This window comes from Cyprinus carpio, chromosome A5 (assembly GCF_018340385.1).
Source record: "Cyprinus carpio isolate SPL01 chromosome A5, ASM1834038v1, whole genome shotgun sequence".
Taxonomy (NCBI): Eukaryota; Metazoa; Chordata; class Actinopteri; order Cypriniformes; family Cyprinidae; genus Cyprinus; species Cyprinus carpio.
Window position 1 is genome coordinate 38420771 of NC_056576.1, and position 23325 is coordinate 38444095.

At 37.1% G+C, this 23325-nt stretch overlaps 2 protein-coding genes across 4 annotated transcripts in view; one reads left to right on the forward strand and one right to left on the reverse strand.

Annotated features, from left to right (window-relative positions):
• The window catches only part of LOC109067613 (astrotactin-2-like), a 539141-nt gene that overhangs the window by 73593 nt on the left and 442223 nt on the right, over positions 1–23325 (reverse strand). For all 3 annotated transcript variants that reach the window (XM_042757177.1, XM_042757176.1, XM_042757175.1), the window contains one exon: positions 5187–5449. In XM_042757177.1, the coding sequence (XP_042613111.1) occupies positions 5187–5449 (263 nt within the window). The remainder of the gene's footprint in view (positions 1–5186; positions 5450–23325) is intronic.
• Positions 13403–21162, forward strand: LOC109062545 (E3 ubiquitin-protein ligase TRIM32-like). Its single transcript, XM_042757178.1, has 2 exons — positions 13403–13627; positions 16370–21162. Exon 2 carries the CDS (start codon positions 16375–16377, stop codon positions 18358–18360), a length of 1986 nt encoding a protein of 661 aa, XP_042613112.1. The 5' UTR covers positions 13403–13627; positions 16370–16374; the 3' UTR covers positions 18361–21162.

The window sequence follows — 23325 nt, forward strand, 5'->3', positions numbered from 1 at the left end:
CAAGACATGGGGCAATCATGACATCTAAATGCTATTATCTGTTGTAACTCATCTGAGCTCACCCTATTACTGTCCCCAATCAGCGTCTGGTATGTGCAAACATTAGCCAGCTGGCCAGAGGAATTGATTCATCTGATGACCCAAAACCTCAGTGAACAGGTCATTCCGATCATTCAGCCTAATGTAGTGAAGGAAATGTCCCTGTTTCTAGGAACACCTATAACCATCTTCCAGGAAGAGAGCTATGGCTTCGATTGAATCCAGGGTTCATAAGGGGACACAGAGAATTCAAATAAAAGTACACATTGTTGAAAAGCAGCAAATCGGCTCAAGGGTGCCTATAAGCTGATTTGATTTGCTTTCTCTATCCACTTAAATGGCTAGCAAAATCCATGGCTATAGCATTCCCTGGAAAATTGATTTTGGTCAGCATCTTGCCTTGGGTTTAATACAAACTATAAGGCCAGTATCTGTCATTTTCTTCTTTGGAGAACAGAGATTGTACCATGATCAGATTTGCTGCAAACCTTTGGAGATTCCCTAGCTGAGCAGTTTTATTCCAATAAGCAGCCATATACTCTATTACAGTGAAGGCTATCTTCAACACACACAACATATAACACTCCACCTGTTGAGCTGTTCATTTTCAGGGAATTGCTTTTAGGAAGTTTTGCAAAACTGTCAGCAAAACTTATAAAAGATGCTTGGCAGAGTGAATTAGTTTGACTTTACTGTTTTGCTGTCGTGACTGAACACATTGTATTGCAAGCCTCCATTGATTCAGATTGATGGTTAATCATGACCTCATATCTATCAGAGCTATTATACTGTAACATCTAATTACTTAAACCAGCGTTAAATTTAATGATTAAAAATTAATCATCTCAAAAAATAATTATTTTATTATTATTATTTATTTACAGTGAAGGATGGAAACTTGTTTCTGCCACAGGATGGATAAATAAATAAATGAATAAAGTAACTTTTTATCTCACAATTCAGACTTTTTTCTTGCAATTTAGAGTTAGTGTTTTCCATAGAATAGTTCTATAGTTTCTATAGTTTTTATCTTGCAATTCTATGATTTTTATATTATATATATATATATATATATATATATATATATATATATATATATATTTTTTTTTTTTTTTTTTTCTCAAAACTCCCAATTTGGAGATTTTTCTTGTAATTCTGAGCTATAGACTCACAATTCTGAGAGGATACTGTAAGTCAGAATTGTGAGATAAAAAGTTGCAGTTACCTTATATATATATCTGTCACTACTTCCATTACAGTGCAAACTTCATTATAAGCATTCATTATGGAAGCATGTTTCCACTAAAGAATATATATATATTTACAAAAAAATACAAAAAAAAAAAAAAAAAACTTTTTTTTTTTCTGCATTGCAACGTACATCAGAGTGACATAAATTATTCATGGATAAATTGTTCACAATAAGATATATAAAATGCCTTTAGAAATGCATTGGGTGAATTATGATTTCATGCCAACTTGAATAGGGTATTCATCAACAAATGTTGACCTTGACAACAGAGTATGCTAGATCTGTTAAACATGCATAACTATAACCGGAAAAATAATGTACTTTACAACAGTATGCAGACACGAATGTTTGACCAATGCTTTGCATGTGTGTTGTCTTGAGTTTACTCTTTTCCTTTCTATAGTGCCTCTTGTGGCAATGCTTAGAATGTAACACATGCTTGTGTCAGAGCCTAATCGATTGTGCAGTACATTCGGAAGTACAAAAATCACAGGACTTTGATTGCATGTAGCCACAAGCATCTGTATTCGGTTTATTGCGTAAAGTAAGGTTCGGAATATAGTTGCAATAAAACAGAAGTTTTATTGATTCATGCAATGTCTGAACTGTTAGAACTCTCCTGAGCGCGTCCTCATCGCAGACTTATAAGTGCATTATCACCACCTATCTCTCAAATGGACCATTGACACTCTATCTACAATCTCTATTAGGAAAGTCAATGTGACGTGAATCAGAGGTAAAAAACGATATAAATACTGTTCAGTTTCTTGCACAGACCAATCGTTTTGTGTCTTCGCACATCAATGTATCGTCACGAGCTGCAGGGTTTAATTTGGTTTTGTTTGTGTTTTTTTTTTTTTTTTTTATTGTATGTTTTGGCCGTGATTCCCATCCACTTACATTATAAGACTGACAGACTGCAATGGTTTTTGTTAAAAATCTCCGTTTGTGTTCTACAGAAGAAACAAAGCCACCTACATCTTGGATGCCCTGGGGGTAAGCAGATAAACATCAAATTTTCATTTTTGGGTGAACTATCCCTTTTTAGAAAACAGATGGGGTGAATTTCCATTTCAAGACAACTTTAAAGGTATGTTTGACTGCAGATTAGAGATGCATTAGAGACGTATTTCCAGATGTATGAGAAAATGGCTGGAAAAAACATTTATTCTTTTCTCTGTGTCCTAAGAGTTCCTCCTTAATCTTAAAATGACTGATGAGTTTCCTACATGCACAAATATATGAAGCCGAATGTATCAGTGTGTATGTGTGAGTGTGTGCAGCTGGATTGCGAAGGGAGGAACCATGATGAAAACAGGATCAAAACTGTCACATGAGAAGCCTTGCGAATTTCGTTTTTTATCCTTTTTAGGCCTGTTTTCCGGTAGTGTTTTTTTTTTTTAAGGAAATGAACTGATAATTTCAGATCATAACCATATTTCTTTACAAAGAGACTGACAAAGAAGCTCAATCTGGCAAGAAGGAATCAAAATATACATTGTCTGCCGCCTTGCTCATTTTTTGCTATAACTTCATTCCTTAAACCTTCTGACCCCTGCATCAAAATCAGCTGAGGATGAAATCAAATTAAGGTTAAAACATATTCTCGAAACTCATAAACTCCCTGTACAAACCGACTGATTTAAAGTTTTGATGGTTGCATCAAAAGCAGGTTTTAATATCTACAAAAATGATATCTATAAATGATATCTATAAAACTTGCTTCATGAAACTAGTGAGACTCCAAAACAAAGGACAGAGTAAGCAGGAACATCACTGTTTGTTTCTCATTGGACCCGAAGCTAGTTCATTTATATCAAGTCCTGATCATGAATCGTTCTCATTTCAGTTGAAAGGAGCTGTGTTTTGGATTCAGGTGAAGATAACAGCATTGTCTCTGTAGGTCTTTGTGTCTGTTACGCTAATTGACAGGAGGCTGCGACCGCAAGGAGTCCTGGCTCTTCCCCAGAGTCGATGACATCAATATCATCCACATAATCTCACAGTATCTTCTGAGCATGATATAATGCTCTAGTCTGAGCTCTTCCCAGTCGATTCGGCTGTGATTTTCTCTCCTGTTTGTTTACCAATCGACAGATCCCCGGTAGGGACCGTCTGCTATCGATTGAGAGCCTTTTGGCATTGTTGACGCTCCTGTTATTAGTGAGATCCACACACACACACACACACACACACACACACACACACAGGCAGGCACCGAGTTCAGTATGAGAAGCAGTTAGCTGAGGGAATCGGTGTTATGGAGTGGTTCTGATCCCCAGAGCGCTCATCCGTCAGGTACGCATACACCAGGCCAAATCAGGCCATTTGGTAAGTGAGTCACTCCCGAGTCTCTTGACGCTGCAGAACAACAGACACCAGTTAATGGCATCTTGCCTTTCAAGACGTCAGCAGTACGAGGGATGATGCGGAAAAGAAAGCCCTTGCAAATCTGCTCCAAAACTAAATTTAATATCCTCATTACGTGTGTGACTCAGAAGGTGCAGCATCTACTAATGCAATCTCCTCATTTAAGAACCGGGGAGATTTAATGATCACGCAGTTCAGCCAAGAAACGGGTGCAAGATTGTGAACATCTTTTATTATTATTATTTTTTTTTTACGATATTAATATATAATAGTTCATGTTGCATTTTCTCCATCTAATCTCAGTCTTCTCAGTTTGTAACATCCTTCCAGAAAGAGAATGCCTGCTTTATTGTGATGAAAATCACTCCTGCCATCTACTGGTGAGTCTGGAGCAGCGGAATACGTCACTTATTTACCTGACAGGACACTGAATCCACTGCCAACATTCAACAAGAAACAATATCTATGGAATTCATGTTTACATCTTCCACATGTGAGCTGAACAAATCTTTTAAGAAATAATTCAGCTCTAATTCACATGCATTTAAAGACCAAATGTTGATGCAAGATCATGCACATATGTAGTTCATTCATTATTATTATTTATTGATTATTTATAAGATTATTCCTCCTCGTTTTTTGGGGATTAATGTCAATTGAGCTTAAGAAGTAACTTCTTGAGGCACATAAATGTTCACACGCCTCATCAATACCATTCAAAGTTTCTTCCGTTTTTTTTTTTTTTTTTCACTGTATGAGATTGAGAGAATTTCCAAAACTTTAAAAAAGTTGTATTAAGCTGAATGTACTGTAGCTAGACATTTGCCACAAAAGATTTCATTCATTCTTTTGAATTTTCTTCTTCAAGTTCCCTGATATTTACAATGTTTCCACGCAATCTTTAGATCTTTAGATCATACGGTTGCATTAGCTTCTGGGTTTCCAGTGCACACACTACCATTCAAAAGTTTAAGGTTTATACTTTTATTCAGCAAGGATGTGTTAAAAAGTGACAGTAAAGGCATTTATAATGTTATAAAAGATGCCAATTTCAAATAAATGCTGTACTTTTGAACATTCTATTTATCAAAGAATCCTGAAAAATAAAATGTATCAAATTTTACACAAAAAAATATGAAGTGGCACAACTGTTTCCAACAATTGATTATCAGAGATGTTTCTTGAGCAGCAAACCAGCATATTAGAATGATTTCTGAAGATCATGGAGTAATGCAGACACTGAAGACTAGAGTAATGATGCTGAAAATTCAGCTTTGATCACAGGAATAAATTACATTTTACAATATATTCACATAGAACACTGTCATTTTAAATTGTAGAAATATTTCACAGTATTACTGTTTTACTCTATTTATTTTTCATAAGATACTTCTTTAAAAATAAAAATACTTATCAACCCCACACTTTTGAACGGTAGTCTAGGTGGATTTCTAAAGAATTTAAAATGATAATTTGTGGGGAAACAGACCATTATTCGTAATTAATGAACACAGCCCTCATTTACCTCTTTAGTAACGTTATCCTGCACCAGGCTGTACAGGGGCACGATGCGGCTGACTTCCAGGAGGACTGGCGTCGGGCTGGGCGTATCACGGCCTGCTTGTCGGCACAGGTGACAGGCAGCCGGGCAGGTGCCCTTCTCCTGGCACCGGATCTCCACACCGGCCACCAGATCATCAGACAGCAGCTGCGTCTTCAGCAGGCCCGACAGGTAGCTGATGAACGGCACTGCTTTCAAGTCCCGCCGGCCACCTTGGTCTGTGACTTCTGTGAAGGTGTGAGACAGAATGACGTCACTGGAACACCATGTCTTATGGCAGAGATTTGTAACTCAGATCATGTCCGCTTCTGGATCAGAACTAAACGAAGTTATTAATAGGAATGAGCCTATTAGCACAGGAACTGAAGCAGGAGGGCTACTTTCATACATTTATAAAAAGGGTGTGAAAATTGTGATGACGAACATGAAAAATCTACTTCTTGGAAGCGTAATGTTGTATTCAAGTTGGTTTCAAATGGTTTTGAAAGACCTTTATATCAGTTTCAACAAAAGTTTTACTTGAACGCTTCTTAAACTATCAATTTTTTCCTTATACCTTGAATGCATGTAAAAAAAAAAAATAATATACTTGCAAATAATATTCTTAAATGTGAACTTAGTATAATGTCTTCAGACACTAAATAACATGTTAATTGCAATTAAATGAAAAAGGTGCTCTAGTTTAAATGTATATTAAATGCAATTAGCTGAACTTTAGTGTGCTTTTGATCCACTTAAGTACACATTTATATGCATTTTCATTGTTACTTCTCTAGTCTTTGAAATATGGTTTGCTTATTGTACTGACAAGCATTTACGCTAAAGTAAAACATATTTACTTATGTAATTTCTATTGAAATATAGTGACAACCTGTCCAGAACCAACCTAACCATGTCATTACATGGTCAATTTAACTGATATTTTAAGAAAGGGGTGTTAAAAGCACTCAAAAATTATACTCAAGTGAAAGTACAAAAACTCAAAAATTTAGGCCCCGTCCACACGGAGACACGTTTCGCAGTATACGCATAATTTTTGTATCGTATAGGCGTTTCGTCCACACGGATCCAGCGTTTTGGGAGAGTGAAACCGATATTCTTTGAAACTGGTGTCATGAGAAATCAAGTCCCCCCTCGAAATTTGGTCCGCTTAGGACCAACACAGTAACTGTTTTAAATGCCTGATCAAAAGTTGTCGCGATAGCTTGTTGTATGTCTAATCGGAACTGAGGTAGCTTGTTTTTTTTTTAAGCTAAAATAAATTTGTAAAAGCAACATACAGAATGTAATCTGTAAAAATAAAATAAAAAATTAAAATGAAAAATGTAATAAGGCGCTAAAAATAATACCCATTAACAGTTTGTTGAGTCAGTGGGATCACTCGGGTTCCTAAGCGGACCCGATTTCGAAGGGGGACTCAATTTCTCATGACACCGGGTCCCAGAGTGGATAAATTTGAAAAGGCCGCCCTTCCGTCTTCATCTGGACAGTGAATCCATATGTTTTCTGAAACAATGACGTCATCAGCCCTCATCTCGCCCATAGTCAGACACCGCTACGTCACGTAAGAGCAACAAAAACATGAACAAACACTGAACGACTGTCTTTTTATTAACTAACATTAACACAGATTAATAAATGTATTGTTCCATGTTCGTTTGTATACCGCACACAAGGTTGGCCCTGTCTCAACTGGAACCCTAAACCCTTGCGGCCTTCCTCTGAGTCCGCACTTTTGTGACGTAGTGCCGCTTTGACTGCTGGGTAGAAGTCTGCTGCGGAGCTCGCCCCGGTGCGGGCTCAGCAGAAGTGCGGATCGAGGGCGCATAACGGCCGCAAAGGGGGCCCTCTGAATGTTAAAATAACAATTGGGACACTCTACGGTCTCATGAACTTAACGGACACACACGTGACGGCCATGGTAAGTCCATAAGACTGCAAGTGCACAAAGTTTACCATTTGGGACAGGGCGCTTTATGTGCACAGTCCAAGTCTTCTCCATTATTAGTGTATTTCTGTGGCAGAATTACAGCGCCACATGCTGGTCTGGCGTTTATACTACATCGTTTTGTGTTTGTTTCGTGTGGATGCAGATATTTCTTGAGACGAGGAAAAAAAAAAAGATTGGATAGGTAAAGAAAGAAAAATACAAATACTAATATTTTAAACAGAATATAAGAACTTGTGTTGAATTAATGAGGAGAGACATAGAAGGCCACTTTTTGAGTTGTCTATTCGATGGCCCCATCTGTAAAATAATTCATCTTTTGATTGTTTAATTGGGGCATTTAGAGTTCTTATGGAATTTATTTATTTTTTTCTCAGCAAATATTGATATATAATTAATTGCACATAAAATAAAAATGCAAAAAAAAATGTAACAAGTACTTTTCAAGTTGAAATAAAATCGTCAGGAGTTTAAAAGTATGTTTTTTTGTTGTTGTTTTTTGCTTTTCCTTCAGAAATGTAATCAAGTAAAAGTACTGGTCAGTTAAAATTATACTTGAATAAAGTACACTTAAGTACACTTTTTTTGGTCAACAACTGTTCACACTTAAGTACACTTTTAAAATGTTTACATAATGTAAAATTAAAGGTTTAAGGCTACTAGTATATTTTAAATCTTTTTTTTTTTTTTTTTTTTGAGTGCAGTTAAGTGTCTGAAGACATTACGTTCAGTTCACACTTAAGTGTATTCTTTTAAGTATGTTATTTCTGTAATAAGTACTATTTTTATATAAAGCATGCTAAGGAGTACTTCTTTTTCACAAGGGTAGCCTGGCACATGTCAGACATCTATCATGAAGGAAATAGTTTCAGAAGGGGATGAATTGTGTTGGTTTGCCGTGTTCGTGCACAGAACTCTTGGCAGACACAAAACAATGCGATTACGTGAGGAAGGATATCACTTGAGTGCTGTGATGTCCGTGTGATGGCTAAACAGATGTGCGACTCTGAACAACAACGGCTGTTTCTCTGAGCTCCACAGCTGATTTCCATGAACATTCCTGTCCACTGTGTCTGGTGATCGCATGAATCATTATGCTGGATTTTGGCATGACAAGCAAACACTTGGAGGAGGAGGAGGAGGAGGAGGAGGAGTGGGAGAGCAAACAGTCCGAGACAGACCGTCGTGTGTGCAATGACACGGAGATGTGGCAACCCCGAGCCTGTCAGCATTTGTGCTGTTCTCACCACACATACAGGACACAGCGAAAGAGAAAATGACACGGCCACAGTAATTGGTAACAGCCTGCAGTATGCTTTTTAAATGATTCCTTTCCTGCAGTGGGCTTAATCATATTGAGATGAAGCAGAGCCTTTTAAAGTGTTTCTCCAGCAGGCAAAGGGAAAACATCTGGCTGTACAAATTCTCATCATGTGTGTTCATCCTCTTTGCTGGTGTGAGTTTAACCATTGTTGTTGTTGTTTTCAAAAAATAAATAAATAAATAAATAAATGCCATCTGCTTTTTCTTCTTGAAAAGACACAAAGAGACAAGACCGGGTACCTAAATTCTGAACAGACAGAATTAACTACATAACCAATCATGCATAGTAAAAGATGTAATGGAATGTTGACTTAACACCACATTTTAGGTTTACTGCAAAATATTAAAGTTATTTTTTATAAAGTATTAAAAATGTATTTATTTTCATCTGTTTATATACAATTGTATTTATTAATAACATTTATTATTATTACATTTTTTATTACATAAACAGAAACACTACACAGTAGTTAATCACTGTGGTGCATGTAATGTAGCACTGTAGAACATGTAACAAAATCACATGTATTTCATATGTCCTTCTGTGCCTCCGCTGCGTGATTGTGTCGTTGTGATTTAATATGCTGAGTAACGTCATTTTGTCCCACTCTGTCAGATATTAAAATCAGTGCGACACACTTTGCAAAAGGCATTGCCGATATGGCTTTGAGATATGAAATTAAATTCTTCCGTCCAGCTGTTGTTAAATTTACGTATTCCGTTTTTTCCCGCCAGAGCACCTGAGTCTTCTCTAGTGTTGGGGAGTAACTAGTTACATGTAACGGAGTTACGTAATTTACTTACAAAATAAATGTAACTGTTATCTTTTACAGTTATTGCAAGAAAAAAAAAGTGTTATTAAATTACAGTTACTTATGAAAATGTTAACAACTACAAAGAGGGTTACATTTTTCACACACATACAGGTTTGATTGATTTTTTCCCCAAAATTTCATTGACTGCTATATAATATGAGACACCAATATTTCAGGGGTTTTTCATGTTTATTTGAGCTGCTAAAATCTGATTTTGTGGGGGTTGTGCTTTAAAATTTAATTATTATAATCTTAATTATTCAAATGTTTCAAAATGATAAACAGTTGAAAACATTCTTTAGAAATGTACAAAAGTAATTAAAAAGTAATCAAATGTACATAGTTACACCTATAACATTTTAAATAGAGTAACTTGAAATCTGTAACCTATAACATTTCCAAAGTAACCTTCCCAACACTGGTCTTTTCCTCCCGTTTCTACCATGATGCTTGATTCGACTTCCCGTCTGCTACCTGAGCAGATAGCAGCAGCACAACTGGGTTGTAGGTTGCCAGGTTGAGGTCACAAATGGGTTGAAATTTGTATGATGTGTCGATTGTTTGAGTAGATTGAGTTTCATACAAGATCTGGTAACTGGACAACTTTGGAATAATAATTGATGTGATTATTCATATAATAAGGTTTAGGCCATACAAACGACGGGAGTTTCAAGGGAGAAATAACAAAACTGGAGGGGGCGGGACATGGGTGTGAAATACGGGAGACTCCCGGGAAAAATGGGAGTGTTGACAGGTATGATCTTTGTGATAGCAAAAAAAAAAAAAAAAGAAAAAAAGCCTTGTCTGCAGAAGAAATCAATAACCTTGTCCTTTTTAACATTTTATTTTATTTTATTTAATTTTATTTTATTTATTTTTTTTTTTTTTTTATGTTACTGTTTTGTATTTATTTATTTATTTTGAACTAATCAGTTGAATAAACGAGTCAATGACTGACTAAAGACAGACACTTAGTGGTGTAACGATGTAACTGCAGAAAAATACCCTACCACAAATGCCCTACCACAAATGCACAGACTTGAGCTGTCTGGAGCTGCTCTCTCTCTCTCTCTCTCTCTCTCTCTCTCTCTCTCTCTCTATATATATAAAAAAAAAAAAAAAAAAAAAAAAAAAAAAAAAAAAAAAAATCTCATAGATAATGTTGCGATGCTATCATCTCTTATCAATATCACAGCTCATGTAGACCCATTCTGTTAATAACTGATTTCTCAATATAGTAAATGAATGGGAAAACAGCTGAGGAGTAGACTATTTAATTATTTGGATTATGCTATTGATAATTAAATAATAAAAATTAAATAATAATAATAAAAAAAAAACAGTATTAAATGAATGACTATAAAATACACCATTGCTACTTTAATATTCAGAGAATTCTGCAAACTCGTTTAATTACTATGGTTTTTTCCCAATCTTTCCTTTCATTGTGAAATGATAGGACCATATATTGCAAAACTTTTAAACCATTTCTTGGCAAGCTGCATCTCATCTGTCAACATTCAAAATAACAGAAACTTAATGTAAATAATAATTTAGTCGTCACTCTGTAGTACTGAAGGAGCTACTGTTATTTAATATTGTGTAACAGAGGGATACTTGCTTCCATCTAGCGGTGAAGTATTATACTGCAGTGATCTTTATTACACTACACTTCTTTTCCCTTCTTTCATGCATCTAGATGAAATTGTAATAAATCATAATTTAAACATTTTATGAAACATCTAAATATATGTTTTTATTATCATATTAAGCATTCATTCTCACATAATCATTGTCATTCTGCGACTATTCGTTGCATTAATATACAGGGCCGTACACAGACCTTTTGAGGGGCATGTGCTGAAACTGAAAAAGGGCACCCCCCTCCCTTTTTTTATATCAAGTTTATTTAGTAAGCCTGCATAAAAGGAAGAAATGGTCACATCTTGATGACAAATTCAATAACACAAAAATAATAGTCTCAAAAGCTTTAGATTTATTCACGATTAATAACAACCATAATAATAATATTAGATAATTAGATAATATAGATAAACAGGGTTTTAAGGGCTTCTTTAAACCTAATTACAACAGCAACCTTCTGTGAGCCATGTGCTTGAAGATGTTTATGACTTCACTGTGATCCACTGGGATGTCCCTCTCCCATATGTATTCTCTTTTTTAGCTATTCTGTTTGGTTTTATAAGCTAATTTGTATTATTTGGTTAACATGATTATGAATGACATTGAGAAAGGGGAAGGTGAGCAATGAGTCAAGTATTTTTGACAAACTTTTTTGAAATATAATTTAAGTAATTATGTCCAACTCAATTCCAGATTATAAGAAACTATAGCCATACCGTTACTATAACATATCCAACATGTATCCGCCTACCTGGCAAAAATTTGATACTGTGGTGGACCAGGGATGTTGGTCTCTTGAAGGTTTCTTATTCACTACACTTTCCCTAAAATAAGCCAGCAATGAAAAAATAAATAAAATAGTGTGAAAAGTACAGTTGCCGTGAAAAGCATTTCTGAAGGATCATGTGACACTGAAGAGTACTGAACTGGAGTAATGATGCTGAAAATTCAGCTTTGATCACAAAAATAAATTACATTTTAAAATATATTCAAATAGAAAACAGTTATTTAAAATTGTAAAAATATTCACAATATTACTGTTTTTGCTGTATTTTGGATCAAATAAATGAAGCCTTGGAATGAATCATGAATTACATTCTGCATCATAAAATATAAAGATTTCACAGTGATCTTCTGTAATTGTTTTTTTAGTTACTACTACATTACTGTAGTAAAACCATGTTTTACTACATTTTATACATGTGAGGACGAGCGGATAGTATACCATAACATGATTAGCCTAAATGTTAATAAATTAAGTGTATCAGCTATCATAAATCAAAGAAGAAATTTCTTATATATGTTATCTTGGTGACGAGGATCACTCGTCGCTTTGTGTAAGTTCCAGTACGAAACAGCGCGGGGGCACACCTGTTATGATTTTCCGATGGTAAAAACAAATTATATGGTGTTGTATTACTTATCAATATATAGTTTTTGACCAGCGAATGTGTGCAAATGTGAATTTTGTTTTTTTTGTCCGTTATTAAAACGGCGATGGCGCCTCACATTACATTTTCATCTACAGGTTACAAACTAGTTTTTGTAGTTATATAGACGGAGCGCTCAGTTTTTCCTGTGGTAAAATGCATTTGGCCAAAATCGCATTTTATAAAAGATGAAATGCCACTGTATGCACAGGCTATTTAAGTGTTGGCTTTGTATTGGCTATGACTAGATGGCAAATGCTAGCCCTCTCTCTCAGGCGACGTCCCACATGTCTCAGTCAGTGAGTCAGTCAGACATCAAATAAATGAAATATGAGCCTTTATAGACATAGTGTTTAGTAGTACTTATTCAAACAACAAGATATTTATTTACCCTTCGCAAAACTTTACTCAGCTCAGCTGTTGTCTACTGTGCGGCTGCTGTGGAACTTCAGTTGATTCAATGAATATAGAGGGGGCGGAGTTATCGGCTTACTGACAGCTTGAGGATCGAATAAGATTTACACAAGCTCGTTTTAAGAACTTTCATTTGCTAAATATTTGTAAAACAGACAGACAGACGTAAAGGGTGACCAATAGCATTGATTAAAAAAAAAAAAAAAAAACACCACCAAAAAAAGGGCACTTCGGAGTGTAAGGGCAAAAAGGGCATGTGCTCTGCACAGGTTGAGCCCTACCTGTGCACGTGCCTGTCTAATATATAATATATAATATAATATAATATAATATAATGTTTAATATAATATAATATAATATAATATAATATAATATAATATAATATAATGTTTAATATTATGATATAATATAATATAGTTTTATTTTTTATTATGTTTATATTTTGTTTTCTTAGCGAACCTTTTTTTTTTTTTCAGATCATGTTTTCAATTATCAACACTAAGGTCTTTATGTTCCCGGGGGGTTCTCGTGCATTTCGGATCCACCCATGTGTTTTCAGCAGCAGCAGTCAACGTGCCACTGGAATAGCTCTGCGCATCACGCATGACAACAGCAGCCGCTTATCTGATTCGTTCCCGCGCACATCAGTGTACAGACACGGAACGCGACTGCTCTCGCCGCAACCAACGAATCTCACCGGGGGCGGGTTTTACGCGGAGACTCACCCGCCGTTATGACGTCACCTCCGCAGTGTCACGCGCAGCCGCGCACCCGATGATATGAGAGACGCGCGCCTCGTCACATCAAGCAAAACCTACTGTTGAACTGAAGGTAGGAAATCATGTAACCACCAGTAAGGAAACATGCATGAATGTTTTTAGCATGCATTTATGACCGTGCTTTCATTTTGGATGTCGTGCACGCATTAGATAAGAATGACGAGACTCCGATCACAATGTTTTGAAGCTTTGGGCCTGTAAATCAACTGATTTACATGTAACTATATCATTACATATAATCAGAATGTTTATGATGAGTAACGTTAGTGGGGCTTTAAATGATGCATGCATTAAACTGATAAAAGAAATGACAATGCGTGATCCAGAAACGTAGTTAGCCATCTGGCTACCAAAACAAACACAAAACACTGTTGTTGGTGAAGTTTTTTTTTTTTTTTGTATTAAGTTCATAAATGGAATATTATTTGGAAGTTGTTGTCTTTTTGAGTATGAATGTATGATCATTAGGTGAAACTGCATTAGTAGGTGTGGTAGGATCAGACAGTAAATACAGAATCTGCTTCAATGCATGTCATCAGACTGCTTTTATAATGACATGACTTTTTTCCCTTGGTTTCCTTGAGGTAAGCCTCCTTTCCGTTGTTCTGGACCGTACTAGCATCCATGTTAATGGACAATCCACTTTTATTTTGTAATTTTGCTTAAATGCTGTGTATGGATAATTATATTTAATGTAATTTGAGTGCATACATCTTATTTGGCTTTATTGAATTGTCATGTTATATCGGTATTTTGCCAATGTCTATAAAAAAGTATTGCCTATAAAAAAAAAAAAAATGGCTATCCAGTAATTAGGGTTGATCTGGGGGCAAATGTCCACACTGTACCTGGAGAAAAAAAAAAAAAAAAAAAAAAAAAAAGTTTTGTTTTTGTAACACTACTGAGAATTCACGCTCTTATTCTTACTATTGTTATGTGTATACTATTTTACATTACAAACATAATATTTCTTAATTTCTTCACTTTCACCTTGCACCTCCATTAAATCTGCATATCACTAGGGATGTAACAATTCACTCAACTCACGATTCGAATCGATTCACCATTTTGATTTTGTGATTCAGTTTTCTTTTACAAATTGAGATTGAAGACATTATACAGTAAATTAAAAGGTGTCGTTTTATTAAGCTATTGCTGCACGTTTTTTTTTGTGAAATTAAAATATAACAAAACTAAATTAAAATTTTTAAACAAACCCCAAATCAAACAAGTTACACAAATAAAATACATCTCTTAATATGAACAAACTAAGGCTTTGTCTGTGCTCTTTACATTTAAAAATAGAGGCAACCGCTGGATTTTAATCATGATCTAAACAAAGGTTGTTTTTTAAAAATCTAAATTAGACTGTATAATTTCGAAATCTGAAGCAAAAACAGAATGGTCTGACTTTAGTTTTGTGAAACTATAATTAGGGTTGGGCTGATAGACGATGCCATCATCCATCGCCGATGGCTAATAGACCTCACGATGTTGCATCGGCATCGTGATGCCCCCCACTGCCCCCGCCCCTTTTTGAATGCACAATCACTTTTTAGTTTCACTATCACTTTCGAGATTCGCGATCACACGTACTCTGTTTATACTATGGAGTGGCAGTACTTACCACACATTTTACAAGATTATATGTTTGTCAGTGGTACTGAGGATCTGCAAATCATTCGCCATCATCCTCAGTCATTTCTCCTTATACAGTGTCTACACCGGATGCGAAAGTTGTCGTGTGGCGCCACGCCGCATCAGCTAAAGACTGTCTACACTGGACACGACAAAGGGATCGTTGAAAATCATTTGAAATTTGTGTCAGCACATCATAAATAGAACGCTGCAGCAGTTTACTGTCAGAGATTTGTGGTGTCATGCTGTGCCGCATCCAGTGTAGACAGCAACACTGATTATAATGAGTTCTATTAACTGATCTATATATAATGAATCTCTATTATAGATCAGTGGTTCTATAGTAACCACTCGCATCTGGTGTAGACACGGTGTTAGGAATCGTTAGTTGTATTCCCTTATAAGGATTCATGCTTCGGGCACACCTTCCCCAATCCCCCCAACACTCCCCAACCACCATCAACTACCACCCACCCACCCGCTTGCCCCAGCCGATGTCATCGTCCATCGCAATGTTTCACTGTAGACATCGTCCAATGCAAAATTTAAAGAAATCGCCCAACACTAGCCATAATACATAAAACATATCTGAATGAAACAGCAGACGAGCTGAACGACACACAGATTCACTCTCTGACAGCTGGTGGCACTTATTAACGCAATGATACAGTGTTTCCTGGGTTACCCCTGTAAACAAAGCAGAGCTGCGCTTATGAACACTGCTTTAATATGCTGTTCAGAGGCAAGATTGAAAGAACATACTATGTAAACTTTTCTAAAGACAGTCAGTTCCCCTCAGAGATACATTCATATAAACTCCTCCTCCAATTGTATCGCGATTTGTTTGGCATCTCAACCAATTTGAATTGTCACATATTTTAATCGATTTTTGACTCATGGTTAATCGTTACATCCCTGATCATTACAAATCAGGTGATATGCTCTGGCCACAATTTTTTTTTTTTTTTTCAATTTATGCGAATGGGGACAATAAATTGGACCAAGTGCCCTTAGTGTTTTTGATACGTTCTAAGTAAACTGAAAACTAGGCCGTATCACAATTTCAACCAATAACAGATGTTTTTTTAGCTTATTTACTATGACCTAATGTAATACACATCAAACACATAGACATGACTTTTCTCCTCCCCTGTAGGCACCATGGCCACACCAACGTCTCTAGATCCAGATTTGGTTCGGGAGGTGCTGGAATGCCCCATTTGCCTGGAGACGTACAACCAGGATCAGCTTAGACCCAAACTGCTGCAGTGCGGTCACTCAGTTTGTCGTCAGTGCCTTGAGAAACTCCTCGCCAGCACGATAAATGGTGTGCGCTGCCCCTTCTGCAGCAAGGTGTCTCGTATGAGCAGTATTTCCCAGCTGGCTGACAATCTCACTGTGTTGAAGATCATTGACTGTGTGAGTTCATGCGGCTCTTCCATGGGTCTCATGTGCAATTCTTGTAAAAATCGCCTGCCCCGACAGTACTGCAGTGACTGCAGCATTGTGTTGTGTGATATTTGTAAAAACGAGGGCCATCAGTGTCAGGGTCACGTCGTACAGGCCATTCGCGTGGCTGCTGAACAGCGCCGGAAGGACATCAGTGGGAAGCTTTCTAACTTGCGGGAGGCAATGGGAAACATTCAGAAGAAGAAGGCAGCTATTGATAATGTGACAAAATCACTCAGACTGAAGTACAAGGCTGTACAGCAGGAATATGCCAAGGCTGAGTTGCGGGTCCAAGAGGAACTTGGTCGCTCGCGCCGTGCCTTTGCCACCTCCTTGGCCGAAATAGAGAAACTCAATGGCCAGATTCTGGAGGAGCAGACGTACCTGCTCAATATCGCTGAAGTGCAGGTGGTATCAAGATGTGACTATCTAACCATGAGGATCAAGCAGACGGATATTGCTCTACTGGAAGAAGGGAGCAACCACGAAGAAGAAGAGTTGGACTTAAAAACTAATTTGCCTGTCCTTCTGAAACTGCAAGACCCTGAATTTGTTAAAACAGAGTGCTCGAAACCCTTGGACGTTGGGCAGCTGACCACAAAACCCTGCATTGTCAATGCTGAGGAAGAAGACGGACTAGATTTCACCACTTCCGCTGCTGCCCCATTGGACATTTACCGTGATATTGACATGGATACGGCAGTTGAAGAGGCTGTTTGCGCTTCTCCCGGTAGCTTCAAGTCCAAGTCTGTCGATGGTGGTGGACCTTCTCCAGGAGCTTCTGGTGGTCAACTCTGTCAATTTGTGAAAAAGATGGGCTGCAAGGGCAATCTGCCGGGCATGTTCAATTTGCCGGTAAGCATTTGCGTCACGCCGCAGGGTGAGGTGCTTGTGGCCGACCGAGGAAACTACCGCATCCAGATCTTTAATCGCAAGGGCTTCCAAAGGGAGATACGGCGCAACCCAAGCAGCATCGACAATTTCGTCTTGAGCTTCCTAGGTGCCGACCTGCCCAACCTCATCCCGCTCTCCATTGCAATCACTGCTCAGGGTCTCATTGGCGTCACTGACAACTATGACAACTCCGTAAAGGTTTATACCACCGATGGCCATTGCATCGCCTGTCACAAGAATCAGCTCATCAAGCCATGGGGAATCGCGGCCATGCCTTCGGGCCAGTTCGTTGTGTCAGATGTAGAGGGGGGAAAGCTGTGGTGCCTGGCCGTGGATCGCAACGTAGGGGTTGTGAATTACAATCGCTTATGTTCGGCCGTCAGGCCCAAATTTGTAACTTGCGACTCCTCAGGTACAGTCTACTTCACACAGGGCTTGGGTCTAAACATTGAGAATAGACACAACGAACACCACCTTGAGGGGGGTTTCTCAATTGGGTCTGTGGGAATGGATGGCCAGCTGGGAAAGCAACTCAGCCACTTCTTCTCAGAGAATGAGGACTTCCGATGCATTACCGGCATGTGTGTGGACTCTAATGGAGACTTGATCGTGACAGACAGTGGCCGTAAGGAGATACTACAGTTCCCTAAAGAAGGTGGCTATAATATTCTCATTCAGGAGGGGTTAACATGCCCTGTAGGGGTTGCTGTTACCCAGAAGGGACAACTGCTTGTCTTAGATTGCTGGGACCACTGTGTGAAGGTCTACACTTACTTGCAAAGGAGACGTTCCTCTACATGTTAAGATTGCTGTGTGGACAATTTAGAAAACTTGTCACTTTAATTCAATGGCTTCATTATAAATGCGTTTGCTTCTCAGTGATTTCTGACCTATGGCTTGCAGTGGCCAGGATCAGGCAGCTAAGCCGCAACCATTCACCACTGCCATGGAGCAATTGGATGGTGACTTATGGGTATTATTATGGATGCTTTGGTCAAATGGATTTCAAAATTTAGCACAACCGATGGCAATAACTGACAATGATTCTCAGTTCTCATGTTTTTTTGTTTGTTTTTCTCTCTGCTGCTGTACAGGGATTAAGATGGTGTTTTGAGTTACTGAGAAAGTATTTTTTTTTTTATAGCTGCTTTATAAATAATATCAAAGGAATATTCTTGTTTTGATTCAAAATAAGGCTCAATCAAAAGCATTTGTGGTTTAATGTTGATCATGTTGAGGCAATTATTGGTGAGGCAATTATTATTTAAATGTGAGGCTTATAATAATAATATAATTGTTAAAATTTATTTCAGCTGCATTTTTACAGTAGATTTAAGCTTTTTATCATGGCAACAAAATAGCATTTGATAAGTTCATACACATTTGTTTTTTAACACTACATTCTTGTTAACACTAAGTAATGAGTAAATTTTGATTAGAATTTTTTATTTTTTTTTGGGTGGTAACCAACATAATGCTACAAGTGCTGCTGATTGAGCTTAACTTGTACTGAATCCAAAATATTCCTTGAACAGGAAGGATTGGCGTGGAAAATGTCAAACGTGCTGACTCGAATCACTTCTGTGTGTGTCATGGCTCATGTTCATGTGTAGTTGTTGTAATGAGTTCCCAAAATGCCCTCACTATTAAAGTCCCCCACCATACCTGAAGCCTGTGTCTGTAAAAGACCTTGATTTATTTAATAATATCAATCTTCTATATAATAAAATACAGTTACACTAAAGTACAATACACTTGAAAAATGTTAAGTTGTTACTACAGAGTTGTCTAATATTGTAGTGTACTCTAGTTTGTGATAGCATTACTGTGTTTCAGGAACCAACGGCATGTTAAATTCAGGAGATGTTTACTAGCCTGTCATCAGAGTAACTGCAATAGTTTAACTGAAGCAGGGAAATGACTCAGCAGTTTACACACTGTATAACACCGTATATGAAATTATGTTTTGTATTGAAGTGTCCTTGTATCTAAGAGGTGGATCTTAAAACTCTCCTGCTTGGATGATTTAGATAGCATTTAACTGTCTTAAAATCTTGGTTATGATATTTGATTTTCATGCGGGTCTGTAGGTTCAAACGTGCTGGAGCAGATTAAGGCTATATAAAATATTCACAAATAGATTAGAATAGAACCTATGATCACAATTCATAACACAACTCAAGTATGCATTGCATTCTCCGGGTTGCAAAGGATGATATAGTGGATATTAGTGCAAAACATCTTTTATGTCAGTTATCTCATTTAGGTATTCAGCTACTGTCACTGGATCGCATGTAATATATCACAAGTTTGTAGCGCGTTGGCAATGCATTTCCATCTGCACATTTGTGAAAAGTATTTTTCTGGCCTTATTACATTTTAAAAATGCATTTGTCATTACCAACAAATGCAGACAGCCTGCACTGGCCTTACAGCAAATGAACTCTTCGTGCACAAGAAATCCAGAGATGCTAGTAATATGCACTGTCAAGCCATTAGAAAAGAATGCAACATGATTTTAAATGTTACCTGGCCATGTTAGGGGTTTTAAAGACCACTTTAATTAATGCCTTGGCCCTTTACACAGCGGCACTGTGGGCAGAATTAAATTAAATAGTGAAATTCATCTTGCTTTAACCATAAAGAAAAATACTTAAACCACACAAATCCCGTTGAAATGCAAAAGTAAAGACACAATTTAATTGAAAATGATGTAACAAACCTTTCATTCACCTTTTTCTGTCAATTTGTTAATCTTGTTTTGGCTGTTGTCTATCTATGGCCTTCTATTAAAAAAAAAAAATAAAAAAAAAAAGTCTTGCTTGGCTTGGGTTAGGAATTGTGCTCATCCTTTTAATGGCTCCCACTCAATGTAATATGTCATATGTAGTTTATAGAAATAATATATATTTTTTAAAAATGTTTACCAGTATATACTATCATCACCTTGATATGTCTAGTCACTGACAAATTGATTTCTAACTGGTTTCAAGTATCAATATATGTACCTTTTCCAGTAAACACAGGAAAATGCAATCATCTTAAACTACTCAATCAAGATATGCTAACCAAATCTGCATGATTGAAAAATAGCTAGACAAATTATTGCTATTAAAAGATCTGGTAAGCATCTTGGATGTATAAAGCAACAAATGAAGAGTGAGGCCCAGGTCTTTTGTTACATATTTTTACTTTTAGCAAACACAGCAAGCTCGATCTACAATGCAAGATATATTTTTGTCCTTCTATAATGATTGAAGAATTGAGTTGAAGACCATCATGAGTGATTTATTTAATTTTTTTCTGTCTCGTTTCTTATTGGTTGTCAAGCATAATGTGATGTCACTTGTTCATGACTTGTTGCACAAGTCACTTTTTAACATTACCCATCATGCTTTAGGCCAAAAGGCCTAAACAATGAGTCTTTTCTCACACCATTGTGCTTCGGTCAGGGTTTGATGGCAGGAGATTCTGAATTGACATTACTATCATAAGATCTAAACATAATCATGTTTTAGCATTGATGTTAGTGTCAGTAAAATGAGTCCCGAATTCGTGTTTGTATTGTTCATGATCAATTGTGTGCAATAAAATCAAGATCTGAGATTGTCTGGTCTTTTATGACTTCAGCATCTTCGTTCACTGCAGCTTAACATTTTCCTAACTGAAACTGTATTAAAGAACTTTGTCGCAGTATTAATGAATGAATAAATAATCCATTGCCATGTCAGCTGTTGGAAATTTTTAATTAAAAGTTAATTCAGGACTGTACACATATTTATAGTCTAGTCAACCAGATTAAAAAAAAAAAAAAAAAAGTTTGTCAAGGGGTATATTTACAATCTCAATATTAGTTAATTAATACGTGACCATAGTCTCAATCCAGTGCATCTATTCTGGTTATTGATCCCTGGCTTTCAGATATAAGATATAAAGCATTTGTAACTCCTTTAGGGCTTGCAGTAATTTGTTAAAAAAAAAATAATAATAATTGTCAAAGTTTAGATCAGCTTATGTGTTTGTGAATGTATCGTTAATAACTGATCTCATAGTGAGGTCCTGAAAAAATTCAGCCTTCAGGGGAAATATACTGCCTGTGTTGGTTATGTATGTCATAGTATATGCTGGTGTTGTTTAGGGTTATGGAAGTCATACGACCATCCCAAAGGAATAGTTTCCAGGAGAATCCACAGCCACCCAGATGAGAAGAGTCCTACTGGAACATTTGCTTGTTAATGTACAGTTGTGTGTAGTGTGTTAAAAATATGTCATATGGTTTTAGAAGACCTTGAACAGTGGACATTTCCAATAGACTTTTTTTTTCTCTCTCTAATTTTTGTTGAGTTTGTGAGTTTTGCTCCCACAAAGCTGTTATTGAAAGCAGCCAGGCACTGAAGGTGTGTAGAGACCAAAATGTATTTGTTCTGAAACATTTTCTTGTGTCTGGTACTCTATGGGTGTACTCACACTAGGCAAACTTAACCATGCGTTTGACCCCCAAAGGCTGGTTTGTTTGACTAGTGTGATCACTCCGTGCCACGCTCGGGTGTGGTTCATTTAGCCTTCCCTGGCCTGGTTGGAAGAGGTGGGTCAGAGCATGGTTCGGTTGGGCTCAGGCACGATATGCATGTATTGTGAGAGCTAACCGCGGCGGAGCACGCAACAGATACATTTTTGTTTGCACTACTGTCATCATTACAACCGCAAACATATAATATTACTACTACTACTACACTACACTTTTCAATTAATTTAATTCAATCAAGTATATTTATGTTAATAATGGGTCTGGTTCTCACCTTATTGATGAACTAGAATTAATCTGCAATTAAAACTGCAAATTCCTTCATTAACGTCAGCTGCCTCTGTAATAATTCTCATACTTACAAGTGAAAATCAAGGCACGGCATAAATTACAAATTTATTAGGCAGAATATTAACGAAAGTGGGTTTCTCCGTTATCTCGCACATGATGTAAGTGTGCTCTGGCTCGGAAAGTTTAGTGCGAGTGTGAGTGCAGGCCAGCGTGGGAGTGGGGAGGGGGATAATCGTGCTCGGTTCAAGGCAACCGTGCCTGGTGCGAGTACACCCTAAAAGAGCTAATAGAACTACAGTATATGGTAAAATTTTGACACACTCATTGCAGATGGTCTAATCTAGAGATGCCCATAGATTAAAATTCTGGCAGATAACAATAGACTAGTATTACAATTTGTACTATGTTTAATATTTTGTCTAAATTTAACATCCATCAATTCTCCACATTGCTTATCTGTAGGGTTGCAGGGTCGGTTATATTAAACTTTATTATATTAGTTATGTAAAATGTAATATAAATGTAAAATGAGCAGGAAATGACCATGCACAAATAAAGCTGCAGAATGGAGGCCTACTAGAGGCCCTATGTAGTTTAAATGACGAATGGATCTCAAGTGTAGTTCAGGCAATCCAAGGCATGACAGCCGGCATCAGCTGACACTCAGCTGACTGTAACTCCTCCAACTACAATGAAATAAGATATATAAGTCCATCCGTACTCACACTTGCCTTAGTCTTCGCACAGACTTGCACTTACCCTCCTCCATCCCCAACTCCTCCTTATACAGGCATAATCACTTAGAACAGTGGTTCTCAAACCTGTCTCTCATCTATAACACCTGATTTAACTTATCAGCTCATTAGTGGAGACTACAAGACCTGAAGTGGGTGTGTCAGATATAGGGAGACAAATAAAATGTGCAGTGCTGGGGTTAGTTCATGGAGAGGTTT

What these genes read in the sequence shown, in the direction of transcription:
- LOC109062545 (XM_042757178.1), top strand. Translation starts at nt 16,375, where the DNA reads ATGGCCACACCAACGTCTCTAGATCCAGATTTGGTTCGGGAGGTGCTG.